At 36.7% G+C, this 16,615-nt stretch overlaps 1 protein-coding gene across 1 annotated transcript in view; it reads right to left on the bottom strand.

The window, feature by feature from the left end:
• The window catches only part of HMCN1 (hemicentin 1), a 521,707-nt gene that overhangs the window by 45,771 nt on the left and 459,321 nt on the right, over positions 1–16,615 (bottom strand). Inside the window, exons 94-99 of the mRNA XM_032606174.1 lie at positions 10,057–10,206; positions 9,629–9,766; positions 8,334–8,455; positions 7,485–7,722; positions 2,158–2,220; positions 614–733 (exon numbers count right to left, since the gene is read on the bottom strand). Coding sequence (XP_032462065.1) covers positions 614–733; positions 2,158–2,220; positions 7,485–7,722; positions 8,334–8,455; positions 9,629–9,766; positions 10,057–10,206 — 831 coding nt within the window. The remainder of the gene's footprint in view (positions 1–613; positions 734–2,157; positions 2,221–7,484; positions 7,723–8,333; positions 8,456–9,628; positions 9,767–10,056; positions 10,207–16,615) is intronic.

Genomic DNA, 16,615 nt, shown 5'->3' with positions numbered 1-16,615 from the left:
GTTTTTTCATCTGTAAAATGAGGATAATAATATCCACCTCTCAGCATTGCTTTGAAAATTAAATGTTTATGAGGTGCCCAATCCATACTGGACATTCCATAAAAGTTACTCCTATGCCCCTGCTCTCTCTCTCTTTAGCATTTAGAAGGGGGTCTCCTTGGGCATAGAGGGAGAAATCCTTTCTTCTTTTCATCATTTTTAGTTTATTATACAACTAGGCTTTTATACAAGTTCTAACTTTGAAGCATACCTGGAATCTGATAGAAAAGTGCGTTTTTCTTTAACGTACCATGATTGTGCAACTTACTAATTTCTTTATAGCCTCTTCCTTCCTACTTTTATCCCTGTAAAAGGAGTACGGTAATAGTCCTGCCTGCCTCTTCTCATTGTGTTGTGGGGATTGAGTGAGTCACTACAGGCATTGCTGTCCACAGAGCACCCCATATGAAGGCAGTGTGTGAGCAGTATTCCCTCTTCCTTACTTTTTCAACTTAATGAAGGTGGGGGCAGAAAGCATAGGAAAGAAGAGCACTGGTCTACCACGCTTTTCCTAGGTCAGAGACTGCCATGTCCACTGCTTAAATGTGTTGATTAGACTTAGCTTTGTGACTACCTTGACAAGTTCTTCCATCCACAGCTATAGTGAGGCCTTTTGGGCAGGAGCAATAATAAGTTCCCATGGCATTGTGACAGATATGCGAGCAGGGATTCCCTGCTGCACATTCATCTTCATCTGAAAGAAGAAACAAAAAGACCCAATTAGTATCAAGAAGCCCTACTTTGAAGAAGCCCTACTTTCAAGGAGTTATTAAAGTTGGTGAGAAGAGTTGCTTATAGAGGCCAATGAATGAATCAAATGTAACAGGAAATGCTCTAAGTGCCACAGGATGGAAACACGAAATAAAAATTAATTTGGGGTCCTCAAATTATCTCTGAGAGTGAATAAATGGTTAGATTAATTCTAAAACAACGATGACAGCTGAGATATAATGACAATTTATTGTGATCTAAATGCTTTTTACCTACATTAACTCATTCCTATCCTCATTTGTATGATAAAACTGAGGAACAAAGAGGTTAAGTAAATTGCTCAAGGTCACATAGGTCATTATTCTCAGAGCTGGGATCTGAACCTGGGCAGTGTAGTTTCTAAAGACCACCTTTTTACCACTATACTACATTACATTGCCTACCAGCAAGCAAAAAGAAAGGCACTGTGGGGCTTCCCTGGTGGCTCAGTGGTTAAGAATCTGCCTGCCAGTGCAGGGGACAGGGGTTTGAGCCCTGATCCAGGAAGATCCCACATGCTGCAGAGCAACTAAGCCCGTGTGCCACAACTACCAAGCCTGCGCTCTAGAGCCCGCGAGCCACAACTACTGAGCCTGCACTCTAGGGCCCGCGAGCCACAACTACTGAGCCCTTGTGCCACAACTACTGAAGCCCGCATGCCTAGAGCCCGTGCTCCGCAACAAGAGAAGCAACCACAATGAGAAGCCCGCGCACCGCAACGAAGAGTAGCCCCCACTTGCTGCAACTAGAGAAAGCCCGTGTGCGGCAACAAAGACCCAACGCAGCCAAAAATAAAAAAAATAATAATTTATTTAAAAAAAAAAAGAAAAGCAAGGCACTATGTATGCTAACTTGAGCTCCTCAAGTCATTTACTTAGCTATTTACTTATCTGTGACCCTCTTGCACAGGTACTTGGATGGCACAAGGCTGGTTTAGTCATTAGTCCTCCATCCACAATCCAGCCCTATCCTACGATTAACCAATTCTCAGCTTAGGTGACTTAGAGTTGAATTACTGCTGTTCCACATTCATGGCAATCAGGTGGCCAGACGAAGTCCAGTGTTTTGTCCCTGTGTTCCCTCTACCCCTTTACTTGATCATGATCCTTGACACACTTGACTGTGGACTAATCGGAAGAGAAAGGGCTTTGTATCTATCTTAAATTCAAATCTAGCTCTGCCACTAGATAGCTGAGTGATCTTAGGCAGTCAACTTCTTCACATCTCAATTTCTTCACCTGTAAAATGGGACATTTGTAGGACTGTTGTGATTCTTAAATATCTAGCAAAATGACAGTAATGTCCATTAAATGGTAGCATTAATAGCTTAATAAAAAATAAAAATGAATAATTTATTTCCATACTTACCAGCACAAAAGGGTCCAACTGAATCTAAGGCAAACCCAGAGGGGCACTGATTACTGCGATCTCCTACCATAGAGAGAAAAGCAAAATTAACTGGCTCGTTAGAACATTAGCATCTTGTTTCTCCCCAGGACCATCTTCTCTGGGAACATATGCCAAGGATGGAACACATGACACAGCAAATGCAATAGGTGAAAACAAGCAGAATGGAAAAGTTTTACTGTTTCTCAACCAAGAACTAAATGAATCATAATACAGAGATTGTTGGCAAGCAGCCAGCCACTGGAAGCAGATTTTCTGTTTAGGTTGTTTACATTAATCAAAAGAAAATTAATTACTCTTTGATAATGAAAAAGGATCCAAATCAATATGAATGCCAGGCATAACCACAGGCAAAGTCCTATTCTTCCAGCCATTTACTTATTCTGTTTGTTCTAGAAGTAGGATTGCTATTTTGAAGCCACTTAAAATAACTTATACCAGTGAAAAACAAACTCTAGTGAAGAAACCCTCTCCTTTTGTAGATCTCCTCCATTTGTACTGTGAAGAATCTGGGTCTAAGTCCTCCTAGGTGTAACCAAGGGTTTTCCTTCCTGGTAGTCAAAGCAAGAAGAAACAGGCATATCATTATAGCAACAGAATAGATTTAAGTTAGATGTCAGAAAAAAAACTATTAACAAGAATAAATAGGTTAGGGAACCTCCTTGGAAAGTAACTCTGTTTTGACTGGTGTTAAGCCGTTTAGCAAATATTTTTGAAACATTATTGAGATGCAAAAACTTAAATGAAACATTTTTCAAGTTAACAAAGTAATCTCACACACACATACACATACCTTAAAAGACAATCTTTGATGTAATAGGTATAGTAGATTTCTCTCAAGGGAAATTTTATGTTCAGTTCATATTCAATCTCTTAGAAATTATCTTAGATTTTCCTTCAATTCTAAATGCATGAAACTGTTTGTTTATTTTTACTATTGTTTTAGGTGCTCTTCATAGAGGGAGTCTGGGCATTCATTAATTTTTCAGATTCATTCTACTTTGGAGAGTCTCAATTACAATATTATTTAAGCCCTGCTGAGAACATGAAACTGTTCAAAACTCTTCTGTACATTTATATATTTGAAGGGTGGAAGAAACATGCTCCAATGAAAATATTTCTTTGACTAGAAAGCTAGAGCCCTACTTGCTATTTCTAGGCAATCAAATTGCTATAAACCATGAAGCGAAAGTAGAGAGGCTCATGATCCATTTCCACCCTGAGTGTAAACATGACCCTGAGAGCATCCAAGCCTTCCTGCACCTTCAAGGGAATGGGGACAGGATGGATGGGATAGAAACATCCGGAGCATGTTGCTAAATGATTGTTGAGTGTCATACAGTACTGTGAGCTTCACGTGCTGTATTTCATTTAAACCTCAGAACTGCCCTACTCCCATCATAACCAATTTTCAGATGAAGAATCTGAGACTGAGGACATGTAAACTGCTTGAAGTCAAAGTGCTAATATAATCTGGAGCAAGGATTTAGATGCAAGTCTGTGTGACTTTCAACCACTGAACTCAAGAATACAATTCAGGTGGTGATTATAATTCATGCTTCATTTTTATTTACTATTCAAACATTCCTTAATGCAGCCAGTATGTTGTGTACAGTACTGTGTTGGGGACGTAGTTGTGGAAAAATGTGTAATGTAAACATAAATTATTATCTGATAGAAGCTTTAGATTTCTGGTTCTAAATGGGGAGATATCTTCCATTGAGTGGCATCTGGGAAGGTTTTTGGGAGAGACTTTGGTTGTCATTATAATGACATGATTTAATAGGGAAGCCTATTTAAATTTAGGGGGTGGGGAAGACCCTGGGGAAGGTTTTAAGTATTGCAATGTGTGGGATAACGATGCAAGATGAAGATGTGTCCCTTGCCCTGAAAAATTGTCATGGAAGCGAGAAAGCTGTTTGTAATTATCTAAGGCTAGAACCCATCTTCCATATATTAAACTGTTTCTTTGTGTGATTAAAATATACAATGAACTTTCCAGAAATGCAGCTGTCATATAAATGGGTGGTTGATTGTACATTGTTTTATTCAGAACATTACCAAGAATTACTCAATGTTTTTTAAAAAAAATCACACTGGGCCTCTAAATATTGGTTCAGCCATGTAAATACTTCTCTCTTAACTTCCAGTGTAGTAATGTCTAAAGATTTTCATATTGAAATACATAATATTTTGTTATCAACTATTTTCCTTTTATTTATTCTTTCTGTTGTAATTAAATCATGTTATTTTGAATTATATTATGGTTTACTTTTTGACATAGTAGGGAGACAATACAAAATATTTGTTTGTGTTACAGTAATGTATAATTGTAGAAACTTTAAAAAGTATAAAATTCCCTGTAACCTTGTCACTTGGAACAAACTACTGCCAAGATTTTGGTGCTTTTCCCTGCAGTCACTTCTATCAATCAGTATATACTTGAAAAAATTAAGTTAGGATCCTTTACAGACTAACAGTTGCCAAACTTTACGATCGTAAAATCTTTTGGAGAGCTTATTAAAAATATAGATCCCTCTGGTCCTACCCCAGTCAGAATTGCCAAGGAAGAAGCCTGGGAATCTGTGTTTTTAACCAGTATAAAGGTTTCCTTACAATCACTGTGATGTGGGCAACCCAGGTTTGGATCATATTGTGTACTATTTTTCAATGATTGTTATGTCATGTACATTCTCCTTTGTCACTTGTTTATAGCTATATTGTCAATACCTAGAGCAGTATCTGGTATACAGTAGGTACTCACTAAATATTTTTAAATGAATAAGCAATCATTAGAATACCTTTGAAGGAATATTTAGTTTAAGAGTTTATCATACATCTGTGCCATCATTTACATATTTACCTCTTTCAGGACATTTATTCTTGGCCATTTCTGTGATTTTCTTAGGGCAGACTCCTAGAATGAGATAACTAAAAAGATGTGAACATTTGAGAGGCTACTGATACATACTGTTTTCCAGAAATGTCAAATCTACAATCTCTGCTGGCAGTGTAGGAGGGTATTTGTTTCCTATACCTCTCCAATACTGAGTGGTTATCCTATATTTTAATCTCTGACAATGATAACTGGAAAACGGAACCTCATTGTTTTAATTTACATTTCTTTGCTTATTAATGAGGTACAGTTTTTCACATTCATTTTGTCATTATTATTTCTTCCTTTGTGAATTTCCTGTTCACAGACTATATATTTTTCTATTGGGGTATTTGCCTTCTTCTTATTGATTTTTAAGGTTCTTATATATATTAAGGGTAATCATAGTTGTCCATAATATGTAATGCAAATAAGTTTAAATATACACAAAGAAAAACTATATATTTTGTTTTTCTCCCATGAGGAAGCTTTAAAAATTTTATTTGTAGCTAAATTTCTTTTATCTCCTTCTGATTAATTTGTAAAACTATAAATATTTTTTATAACTATATTTTGAAAATAATTTAATTAAGATATGAATTCATATAATTTTTTAAAATTTCTATATTTGTGAATTGTCTTGACTAGTAGTTTCCAAATGCCAGAGTAAAGACCGGTTACAATTCAATCATTTAGGGGCTGTGTTAAAAATACAGACTCCAAGGCCCTACCTTAGACTAGCTAAACTAAAATCTTTGTACCTAGAAATCTGAACTTTCTTCAAGCTCTCTGCAATTCCAATTGCATTGTAACCATAGGTTTAGTCTAGACCCAACAAAGAGAACATGCTGGTCAAGCAACCTGGTCAAGCAACTAAGAATGCAAGCTTGCTCCCTGGTGGTCAAAGAAATTGCAGGTACACAATTCTTGCAACTCACAGGAACAATATCAACAACAAATGGGCACCTACATCAGATGTAATTCATAGAATCACAGCATCCAAGATAGTAAGGGGTTTTAAGTGTCCTATAATGTTTCCTTCTATTGTGGGACCCAAGTCCCAAGGAAGGTCTTAAACCATAAAGACCCATAAAGACCTTCAAGCACGACTGGGTAGAAAGTGTACATGACTTTTCAAAAATCACTTCAATGTCTCTGGTCCCAGATGATATAAATTCATTTTTAACTAAAGTCTTGTGCTAAGTTATCTTTTAAAAAATTATATGGAGTACTGGAAAAAGTAGAAACAGAGGTTAACTTTGAAAAGTAAGTATTACTGGGGAAAAGAAAACATAATTCTTCATTCCAGTGGCTCTTTTCTTTTGTCCAAGTTACCTTAACATGCATGACAATAGTAAAATGAGGTGGTGGTGACATGTGGTTGGAGTAGGTGTAGGGCTGCGGGTTCTACTGGCTACGAGGCTTCGTGAATCTGTGATTAGCTCAAAAAAATGTGAGTATACTCCTATATTACTATGACCTTAAATTTGATGAAGCAGTTCTGATAGATGCTGAAGAAGAAAACAGTCACATGCACAACTGATGAAAGCAAGAGTAAACAGTGAAAATGAATTTTAAGTGTATGAGCTGAGCATGATAAGCAAAATGATGGTTAAAATCTACTTGCGTCTATTTTAGGAAAGCCAGCACACAGCAAAACACATACATTCACCAGGCCACTCTGAATCATTTGAAGTGTCTCATGGGAGCCTAAAGTTCAAAGCTAAAGTCATTCAAACAGTTAGTGCCTGTAACATAACCACATGCAAGTATCTCCTAGCATCAAAACCCCGCGGGATATAGAATGCTAATTGTCGTGTTGCCTCTTACAGCTGAAAAGGAAATCTCAGAGTATAGACACATCAAAGCACCACACAGCATAGGGAGACTGCTGAGATCAAGGGAAAGCAGTTCAAAAGTTATAATTTCCAAGAACAATAAATGGCAGCTGAAATGATTGCCTCCCGGGTTTTAAAAGCTGCTTTTAAAATACGGAAACTTTTTTTGGCTAGTTTAGGTTAAGATACACCTTTACATCATGCTTCAGGAATTAAAAAAATTCTGTCAAATATAAGATTCAGAACAAGAACAAATGGACTTTATTACCCAAAGAAAAATCGTTGACAGAGGATATATTTTTAAACCTCTCTGTGTATATAGGCTAGAACAGTAACAACTCCACTATGCCACCTGAAGATGCCTATTAGTAAACTAAATGTACTAGAATGCCAATGGGATTGGCCTTACCACAGGACTTCACCTACGAAACATGGGCAACACACAAGAAAAACATGTCATCGTGTTCAGTCTATACCTTAATATCCTTATTTTGAATGGCATCAATGGGATTCTTTTACCCATTTAGAAAGGACTGCATAGCTTAAAGAGCTGTACTTTCCTTTAACCAGATTACCTTTGGAAATTGAAGCATGGATTTTAAAACCCAATGTCTCTTCTAACTGGTTGTAGTCAGATTCCACAGAGGATGCATGAAGTGTTTCTACCAAGAAAGGCATTCTTCCCTGTGCCTCATCATAGAAAACAGTGTGGTTCCATGTGTATGGGACGCTGATGCCATCAACGGTGAACAGCCGGGTTGAGTAGGCATACAGCTGCCCAGGACCTGTTTGAATGTAGTCCTCTGTGTAATCCTAAGAAAGACAGTACAGATTTGAGGATTAGCATGGCTCATCCTGTTTTTTTTTTCTTGAGGGTACTATGAGATGTAGAATGAGATAAAAAAAAGGCTTAGGGGATAAAAATATATAATTCTAAATAAAATTGTAATTGTACAGTAGTGTTCAGGAACTAAAATTTGAACCTTTTAATTGTAAATACCTTAGTTTCATAATTTTAGTGTCATAAGTTATAGTTTAATAAGGGACTCAGTTGTAGGTCAAAAAAATGTGAAAGGGTGATTGTTACCATTCTTTAATTTCTGGAATACTTCTCAGGATGGTCTACAAAAACTTTAATGCAAGAATTAGTACTCTCTTTGTCTACAGAAAGTTAAACAAATGGCTTAAATCAACAAAGCTGTGATCTTGGTCCTGATAAGCAGGGTACTAAAACTAAGAGCTTATAAAGGCTTGTCCGTAAAGATTTTTAAACAAAGACCAGATAGCCATTCCTAACTTCGGTGGTTTAGACATTTACTCCCCAAAATGAACAAGGGAAACTACACAAGTTTTCTGCACTCTTTTACTCCTACTCTTATTGTTACTCCAATAAACAGCGAAGGCAAGTTATCCTAGCATTTTACCTTCACAGTGACTTCAGCAGGTGACTGCAGCTGCAGGACATAGCCACTCACAACGATATCTACCAGCAAAGCTCCATCGGAATCCAAGCCCCGGGCAATGTGAGTCATCCGCAAGATTTCTCCTAGGAATTAGAATTCGTTCATTTCAATAGTAGTATATATATATAACCATATATATATATGGTTTGTGTAAGCACAGAGCAGATTTACTTTTTATATACCAGTTCAGCTATGTTATTGTACTTCAAACTTGATTAAACACAGATCATAAGAGAATTAAATTAGCACTTCGTCCCCAAATTAAAGACTTAGGTTGATTGAATTAAGTTGATTCTAAAATCTTTTTTTGTGGCAAAAATGTAGCCTATGATTAGGTGAAGGATTCCACACTTTTAACTCACAAGCAAGAGAAAGGCAGTTCTACAAAAATGGATCGCTTGTCTGTGAGAAGGGATAGAAAGCTTGACCAGGCAGACTGGCAATAGCCACAAGTCTGGCCCCAGGGCTTTGTTCTTTCGGATGCTTTAAGAAGTTGCAAAGGGGATCCTCATTGCCGCGTGCGGGATATCCCATGTGCCACAACTAAGACCTGGCGCAGCCAAATAAATGAATATTTTAAAAATGCTTCAAGAAAAATAAGAAGTAGCAAAGGGGCATCTTTGTAAGTGGATTGCCATACAGAGACCCACATGTCTTCTGGGCTTATTAAAGCTATGCCCTCCCTCAGCCCTTCTTTCTCAAAGATCACTGCTGCTGAGCTTCAAAGATGTTAGAAATGGAGGTCTATAAAAAGCTGTAGACCCTTGGAAAGGGCCATGAATTGCTAATAAGTATTCATTAAGACTAAGGATAAAGCGAAAAGTGTTTAGATTTGCTTGTTTTCATTTCCATTTTTTTGATTAAAGACTCTCTATATGATATCCTAATTGACTCTCAGTTTCATAGACAAAAGCCTTTAATTAATATTAGCAATGGCTCATCTTCCTGCTGTTTGGCCTTCAAAACCCTCTCTAAGGATTTAAAGAAAACAGATACAGGAAAGATGATGAAAAAAAAGCTTTCAGACTATAAAAATCACTATACTATTTGAAAACACATGGCCTCTTATAGACCCACGTCAGTAAAAGTTTATAGGAAAATATAAACTTGCTTTTATATCATTTATGCTAAGATGGCAACAAAACTTTGAAATTATTCTCTGTGGGAAAATATAATGTATTTTTTCTTAACCATCAACATTTAAAGCAATCATATTTTTAAATAGTAATAGAATAATAAGTTCAGCTGGTACTAACCAGTTGCAAATTCCACTTGGGTTTCTCTCTTGAAGACCGCATTGGTGAGGGTGAAGCCATTGACTGCTTCTCCTATTTCCTTTGCTGTTGTCCAATAAATGGGATTTAGAATGGAAATTATCTTTCTCATTGCTGGACCTAGAGAAAAAGGGATAAATAAGATATCAGAGCAAAATATTTACAGTCCATTATTATTATTCATAGCATGTTATTCAAAAGGATGAATCCTAAATAAACTTGAATAACAGCAAAATACATATCAGTATCTCATGTGTCTTTAAGTGTTTACCACTGGGATAAAACTAAGGACTATTATACTGATCATGTAGTAGTAGCATCGTCTAGAAATTTTAATAATAGATGAAAAAGAAAAATATATGTTTTTTAAAAGAGGCTCATTAACAACTTTTGTAAGCAAAGAGACTTACCGAGACTGCGAGGTACATTGGTAATTCTGGCATGTATTATTTTGGTGTCAGAGTTTGGGCTATCTGTTACCGTGGCATTAAGGAAAGCAATTCCAAATTCGACATCATTAATACTTCCAATAACACTTCCTCTGGCTCGCTGGGGCCCACCTATTGCGGGAAGAAAAAACATTCTTGGATAAGGAAACAATTTCATCAACATTACATGGGAGAAAAGAAAGCCAGTATTCAAAGATGCTCCAAGTCTCCTCTCAAACATTTAAAAGATCATATGACATCTGAATTTAAGAGTGAAATACGTAAGATTTCAAAACATTCTACTCTCATGTAACACTCATCAACCCATATAAATCTAGGACCCTTCCAATCTACGTACATCATAGTATTATTTCACAACCCAAAGAATTCATTCGGCACCCGGTCCCAAAGCCAAAATAAAGTATGTATTTGGTGATGAAATCATGATAATAATGAGAGTTTACTGAGCATGTCATGTGTGCTACAGTAAGCACTTAATATGCATTAACTCTTTAAATTCTAGCAAACATCCTATAAGGTAGTTTTAAACAGCCACAGTTTGCAGACTAGGAAAATAAAGTTCAGAGAAATCAAGTGACTTTTCCCATGATTACCCAGCTAAGAGGCAGTAGAGTGAGGATATGAACACAGATCTGCTTGTCATCAAAACACATATTCTTTCCTCTATTGCCTCCTTCAAGAGAACACGGAGGGGAAAGGAGGGATTGCCAACAAAACAGCTCCAAAGTCTTGTGACAGGTCACTGTCAACATAAATGTGAAGTATCTAAGGGTTATTGTTCGTCTTGAGTTTCAGATCAAGGGCTTACCAAGCTCTTCATATTACAAACATATTGGAAAATGTTTAACTTGAGAAAAATTTGAGAAGAATATTGTACTTTTAACATTGTTGCAAAATTCGTACCAAGACAATTATGTTGAAAAATAATCATACAGTCTTTTAAAAGTAACTCTACAGTAATTTTATGCCTTCTTTCCATTGTTCAACAAAATTATTGGTTACTAACACAGAACTGGTGGTTAAGGAGTACATGCTTTGACAAGAGAGGGAAATGTACTGTGAAGAGGCTAACAGTTAAATTTTAAAATATTCATTATTTAATGCCTTTTAATTGAATATATTTTTAAACAATCGCTAGGTGGTTCAGATACTGTTATCATGTATTATATACTGGGGAGAAATACAATTGTATTCAGTCTGAGAAAAGTCAATAAGTGTTTCACCATTTTAATTTACATTATTTTACTAGTGAGAGGAAACATTTTTTTCACATTGATTCACCCTTTATGTTCTGGATTATATTAATTTGTTCATCAAGTACTGAGGATAGAATGGTAAGAAAGAAAATAAAAAAGACATGAAGCCTGCCTTCACAGCACTTATGTCTGAATAGGGGAGATAAACATTAATTAGAATTCCACAAATAAATGTAAAAATGAAATGTATATCTTAATGAATAGGATATCTACCACTCAGGGAAGTCTGAGAAGGAGGTAAAAATAGATTGAAGATCTGAAGAAACTTAAGGTCTTAGCTCAGTCAAGGAAGGCAGGAAAAGGGCTTTCCTTGTAGAGGAAACAGCATGTGTCACCCTTTTGGGAGGTGGTGGCATGTCACATCTGAGAAGCCAAGAGTAGCGAGCTTAGTGAGTGAAGGGAAACATGCAGCAAGATGATGCAGGAAAGTACACAGGAGGGCCAGTCAGGACCTGGTTGGCTCCACTGGTTCTTATCCTTAGTCCTAAGCAGGGCGAGAGAAGGGTAGAAGGATTACTAATTTACTTAGTTCTCTGGATCATTACTAAGGAGCATGGCCCTCTCGTCTCACAGAGAAACCTCCATTAGCAGAGAGGCTGCCTAAAATCATAATAAGGCCACAGGCACCCCAAAACACACCACCAGACGTGGACCTGCCCACCAGAAAGACAAGATCCAGCCTCATCCACCAGAACACAGGCACTAGTTCCCTCCACCAGGAAGCCTACACAACCCACTGAACCAACTTTAGTCACTGGGGACAGACACCAAAAACAACGGGAACTACAAACCAGCAGCATGCAAAAAGGAGACCCCAAACACAGTAATAAGATAAGCGAAATGAGAAGACAGAAAAACACACATCAGATGAAGGAGCAAGGTAAAAACCCACCAGACCTAACAAATGAAGAGGAAATAGGCAGTCTACCTGAAAAAGAATTCAGATTAATGATAGTAAAGGTGATCCAAAATCTTGGAAATAGAATAGAGAAAATGCAAGAAACATTTAACAGGGACCTAGAAGAACTAAAGAGGAAACAAGCAATGATGAACAACACAATAAATGTAATTAAAAATACTCTAGAAGGGATCAATAGCAGAATAACCAAGGCAGAAGAATGGATAAGTGACCTGGAAGATAAAATAGTGGAAATAACTACCACAGAGCAGAATAAAGAAAACAGAATGAAAAGAACTGAGGACAGTCTCAGAGACCTCTGGGACATTAAATGCACCAACATTCGAATTATAGGGGTTCCAGAAGAAGAAGAGAAAAAGAAAGGGACTGAGAAAATATTTGAAGAGATTATAGTTGAAAACTTCCCTAATATGGGAAAGGAAATAGTTAATCAAGCCCAGGAAGCACAGAGAGTCCCATACAGGATAAATACAAGGAGAAGCACGCTAAGACACATATTAGTCAAACTGTGAAAAATTAAATAAAAAGAAAACATATTAAAATCAGCAAGGGAAAAACAACAAATAACACACAAGGGAATCCCCATAAGGTTAACCGCTGATCTTTCAGCAGAAACTCTGCAAGCCAGAAGGGACTGGCAGGACATATTTAAAGTGATGAAGGAGGAAAAACCTACAACTAAGATTACTGTTACCAGCAAGGATCTCATTCATACTTGATGGAGAAATTAAAACCTTTACAGACAAGTAAAAGCAGAGAGAGTTCAGGACCACCAAAATAGATTTACAACAAATGCTAAAGGAACTTCTCTAGGCAAGAAACACAAGAGAAGGAAAAGACCTACAATAATGAACCCAAAACAATTTAGAAAATGGGAATAGGAACATACATATCAATAATTACCTTAAATGTAAATGGACTAAGTGCTCCCACCAAAAGACACAGATTGGCTGAATGGATACAAAAACAAGACCCATATATATGCTGTCTACAAGAGACCCACTTCAGACCTAGAGACACATATAGACTGAAAGTAAAGAGATGGAAAAAGATATTCCATTCAAATGGAAACCAAAAGAAAGCTGGAGTAGCAATTCTCATAACAGACATAATAGATTTTAAAATAAAGACTATTAGAACAGACGAAGAAGGACACTACATAATGATCAAAGGATCGATCCAAGAGGAAGATATAACAATTGTAAATATTTATGCACCCAACATAGGAGCACGTCAATACATAAGGCAAATACTAACAGCCATAAAAGGGGAAATTGACAGTAACACATTCAGAGTAGGGGACTTTAACACCCCCCTTTCACCAATGGACAGATCATCCAAAATGAAAATAAATAAGGAAACACAAGCTTTAAATGATACATTAAACAAGATGGACTTAATTGATATTTATAGGACATTCCATCCAAAAACAACAGAATACACATTTTTCTCAAGTGCTCATGGAACTATCTCCAGGATAGATCATATCTTGGGTCACAAATCAAGCCCTGGGAAATTTAAGAAAATTGAAATTGTATCAACTTCTCTTCTCTGACCACAATGCTGTAAGATTAGATATCAATTACAGGAAAAGATCTGTAAAAAATACAAACACATGGAGGCTAAACAATACACTACTTAATAACGAAGTGATCACTGAAGAAATCTAAGAGGAAATAAAAAATACCTAGAAACAAATGACAATGGAGACATGACGACCCAAAACCTATGGGATGCAGCAAAAGCAGTTCTAAGAGGGAAATTTATAGCAATACAATCCTACCATAAGAAACAGGAAACATCTCAAATAAACAACCTAACCTTGCACCTAAACCAATTAGAGAAAGAAAAGAAAAACCCCAAAGTTAGCAGAAGGAAAGAAATCATAAAGATCAGATCAGAAATAAATGAAAAAGAAATGAAAGAAACGATAGCAAAGATCAATAAAACTAAAAGCTGGTTTTTTGAGAAGCTAAACAAAATTGATAAACCATTAGCCAGACTCATCAAGAAAAACAGGGAGAAGACTCAAATCAATAGAATTAGAAATGAAAAAGGAGAAGTAACAACTGACACTGCAGAAATACAAAGGATCATGAGAGATTACTACAAGCAACTCTATGCCAATAAAATGGACAACCTGGAAGAAATGGATAAATTCTTAGAAATGTACAATCTGCCAAGAGTGAACCAGGGAGAAATAGAAAATATGAACAGACCCATCACAAGCACTGAAATTGAAACGGTGATTAAAAATCTTCCAACAAACAAAAGCCCAGAACCAGATGGCTTCACAGGCGAACTCTATCAAACATTTAGAGAAGAGATAACACCTATCCTTCTGAAACTCTTCCAAAATATAGCAGAGGGAGGAACACTCCCAAATTCATTCTACGAAGCCACCATCACCCTGATACCAAAACCAGACAAAGATGTCACAAAGAAAGAAAATTACAGGCCAATATCACTGATGAAGATAGATGCAAAAATCCTCAACAAAATACTAACAAACAGAAGCCAACAGCACTTTGAAAGGATCATAACCATGATTAAGTGGGGTTTATTCCAGGAATGCGAGGATTCTTCAATATACGCAAATCAACGTGATACACCATATTAACAAATTGAAGAAAAACCATATGATCATCTCAATAGATGCAGAGAAAGCTTTCGACAAAATTCAACACCTACTTATGATAAAAACACTGCAGAAAGTAGGCATAGAGGAAACTTTCCTCAACATAATAAAGGCCATATATGACAAACCCACAGACAACATCGTCCTCAATGGTGAAAAACTGAAACCATTTCCACTAAGATCAGGAACAAGGCAAGGTTGCCCACTCTCACCACTCTTATTCAGCATAGTTTTGGAAGTTTTAGCCACAGCAATCAGAGAAGAAAAAGAGAGAAAAGGAATCCAAATCGGAAAAGAAGAAGTAAAGCTGTCACTGTTTGCAGGTGACTTGATACTCTCCATACAGAATCCTAAAGATGGTACCAGAAAACTACTAGAGCTAATCAATGAATTTGGTAAACTTGCAGGATACAAAATTAATGCACAGAAATCTCTGGCATTCCTATACAGTAGTGATGAATAATCTGAAAGTGAAATCAAGAAAACACTCCCATTTACCACTGCAACATAAAAATAAAGTATCTAGGAATAAACCTACCTAAGGAGACAAAAGACCTGTATGCAGAAAACTATAAGACACTGAGGAAAGAAATTAAAGATGATACAAATAGATGGAGAGATATACCATGTTCTTGGATTGGAAGAATCAACATTGTGAAAATGACTCTACTACCCAACTCAATCTACAGATTCAATGCAATCCGTATCAACTACCACTGGCATTTTTCACAGAACTAGAACGAAAAATTTCACAATTTGTATGGAAACACAAAAGACCTCGAATAGCCAAAGCAATCTTGAGAATGAAAAATGGAGCTGGAGGAATCAGGCTCCCTGACTTCAGACTATATTACAATGCTACAGTAATCAAGACAGTATGGTACTGGCACAAAAACAGATAGATCAATGGAACAGGATAGAGAGCCCACAGATAAACCCACACACATATGGTCACCTTATCTTTGATAAAAGAGGCAAGAATATACAGTGCAGACAAGACAGCCTCTTCAATAAGTGGTGCTGGGAAAACTGGACAGGTACATGTAAAAGTATGAAATTAGAACACTCCCTAACACCATACACAAAAATAAACTCAAAATGGATTAAAGACCTACATGTAAGGCCAGACACTTTCAAACTCTGAGAGGAAAACATAGGCAGAACGCTCTATGACATAAATCACAGCAAGATCCTTTTTGACCCACCTCCCAGAGAAATGGAAATAAAAACAAAAATAAACAAATGGGACCTAATGAAACTTCAAAGCTTTTGCTCAGCAAAGGAAACCATAAAGAAGACCAAAAGATAACCCTCAGAATGGGAGAAAATATTTGCAAATGAAGCAAGTGACAAAGGATTAATCTCCAAAGTTTACAAGCACCTCATGCAGCTCAATAACAAAAAGACAAACAACCCAATCCAAAAATGGGCAGAAGACCTAAATAGACATTTCTCCAAAGAAGATATACAGATGGCCAACAAACACATGAAAGAATGCTCAACATCATTAATCATTAGAGAAATGGAAATCAAAACTACAATGAGATATCATCTCACAGCAGTCAGAATGGCCATCATCAAAAAATCTAGAAACAATAAATGCTGGAGATGGTGTGGAGAAAAGGGAACACTCTTGCACTGTTGGTGGGAATGTAAATTGATACAGCTACTGTAGAGAACAGTATGGAGGTTCCTTACAAAAGTAAA

The sequence above is a fragment of the Phocoena sinus genome, chromosome 1 (genome assembly GCF_008692025.1).
Source record: "Phocoena sinus isolate mPhoSin1 chromosome 1, mPhoSin1.pri, whole genome shotgun sequence".
Lineage (NCBI taxonomy): Eukaryota > Metazoa > Chordata > Mammalia > Artiodactyla > Phocoenidae > Phocoena > Phocoena sinus.
Note: the sequence above shows the minus strand (reverse complement) of the source record. Positions and strands in the feature narration are given on the sequence as shown.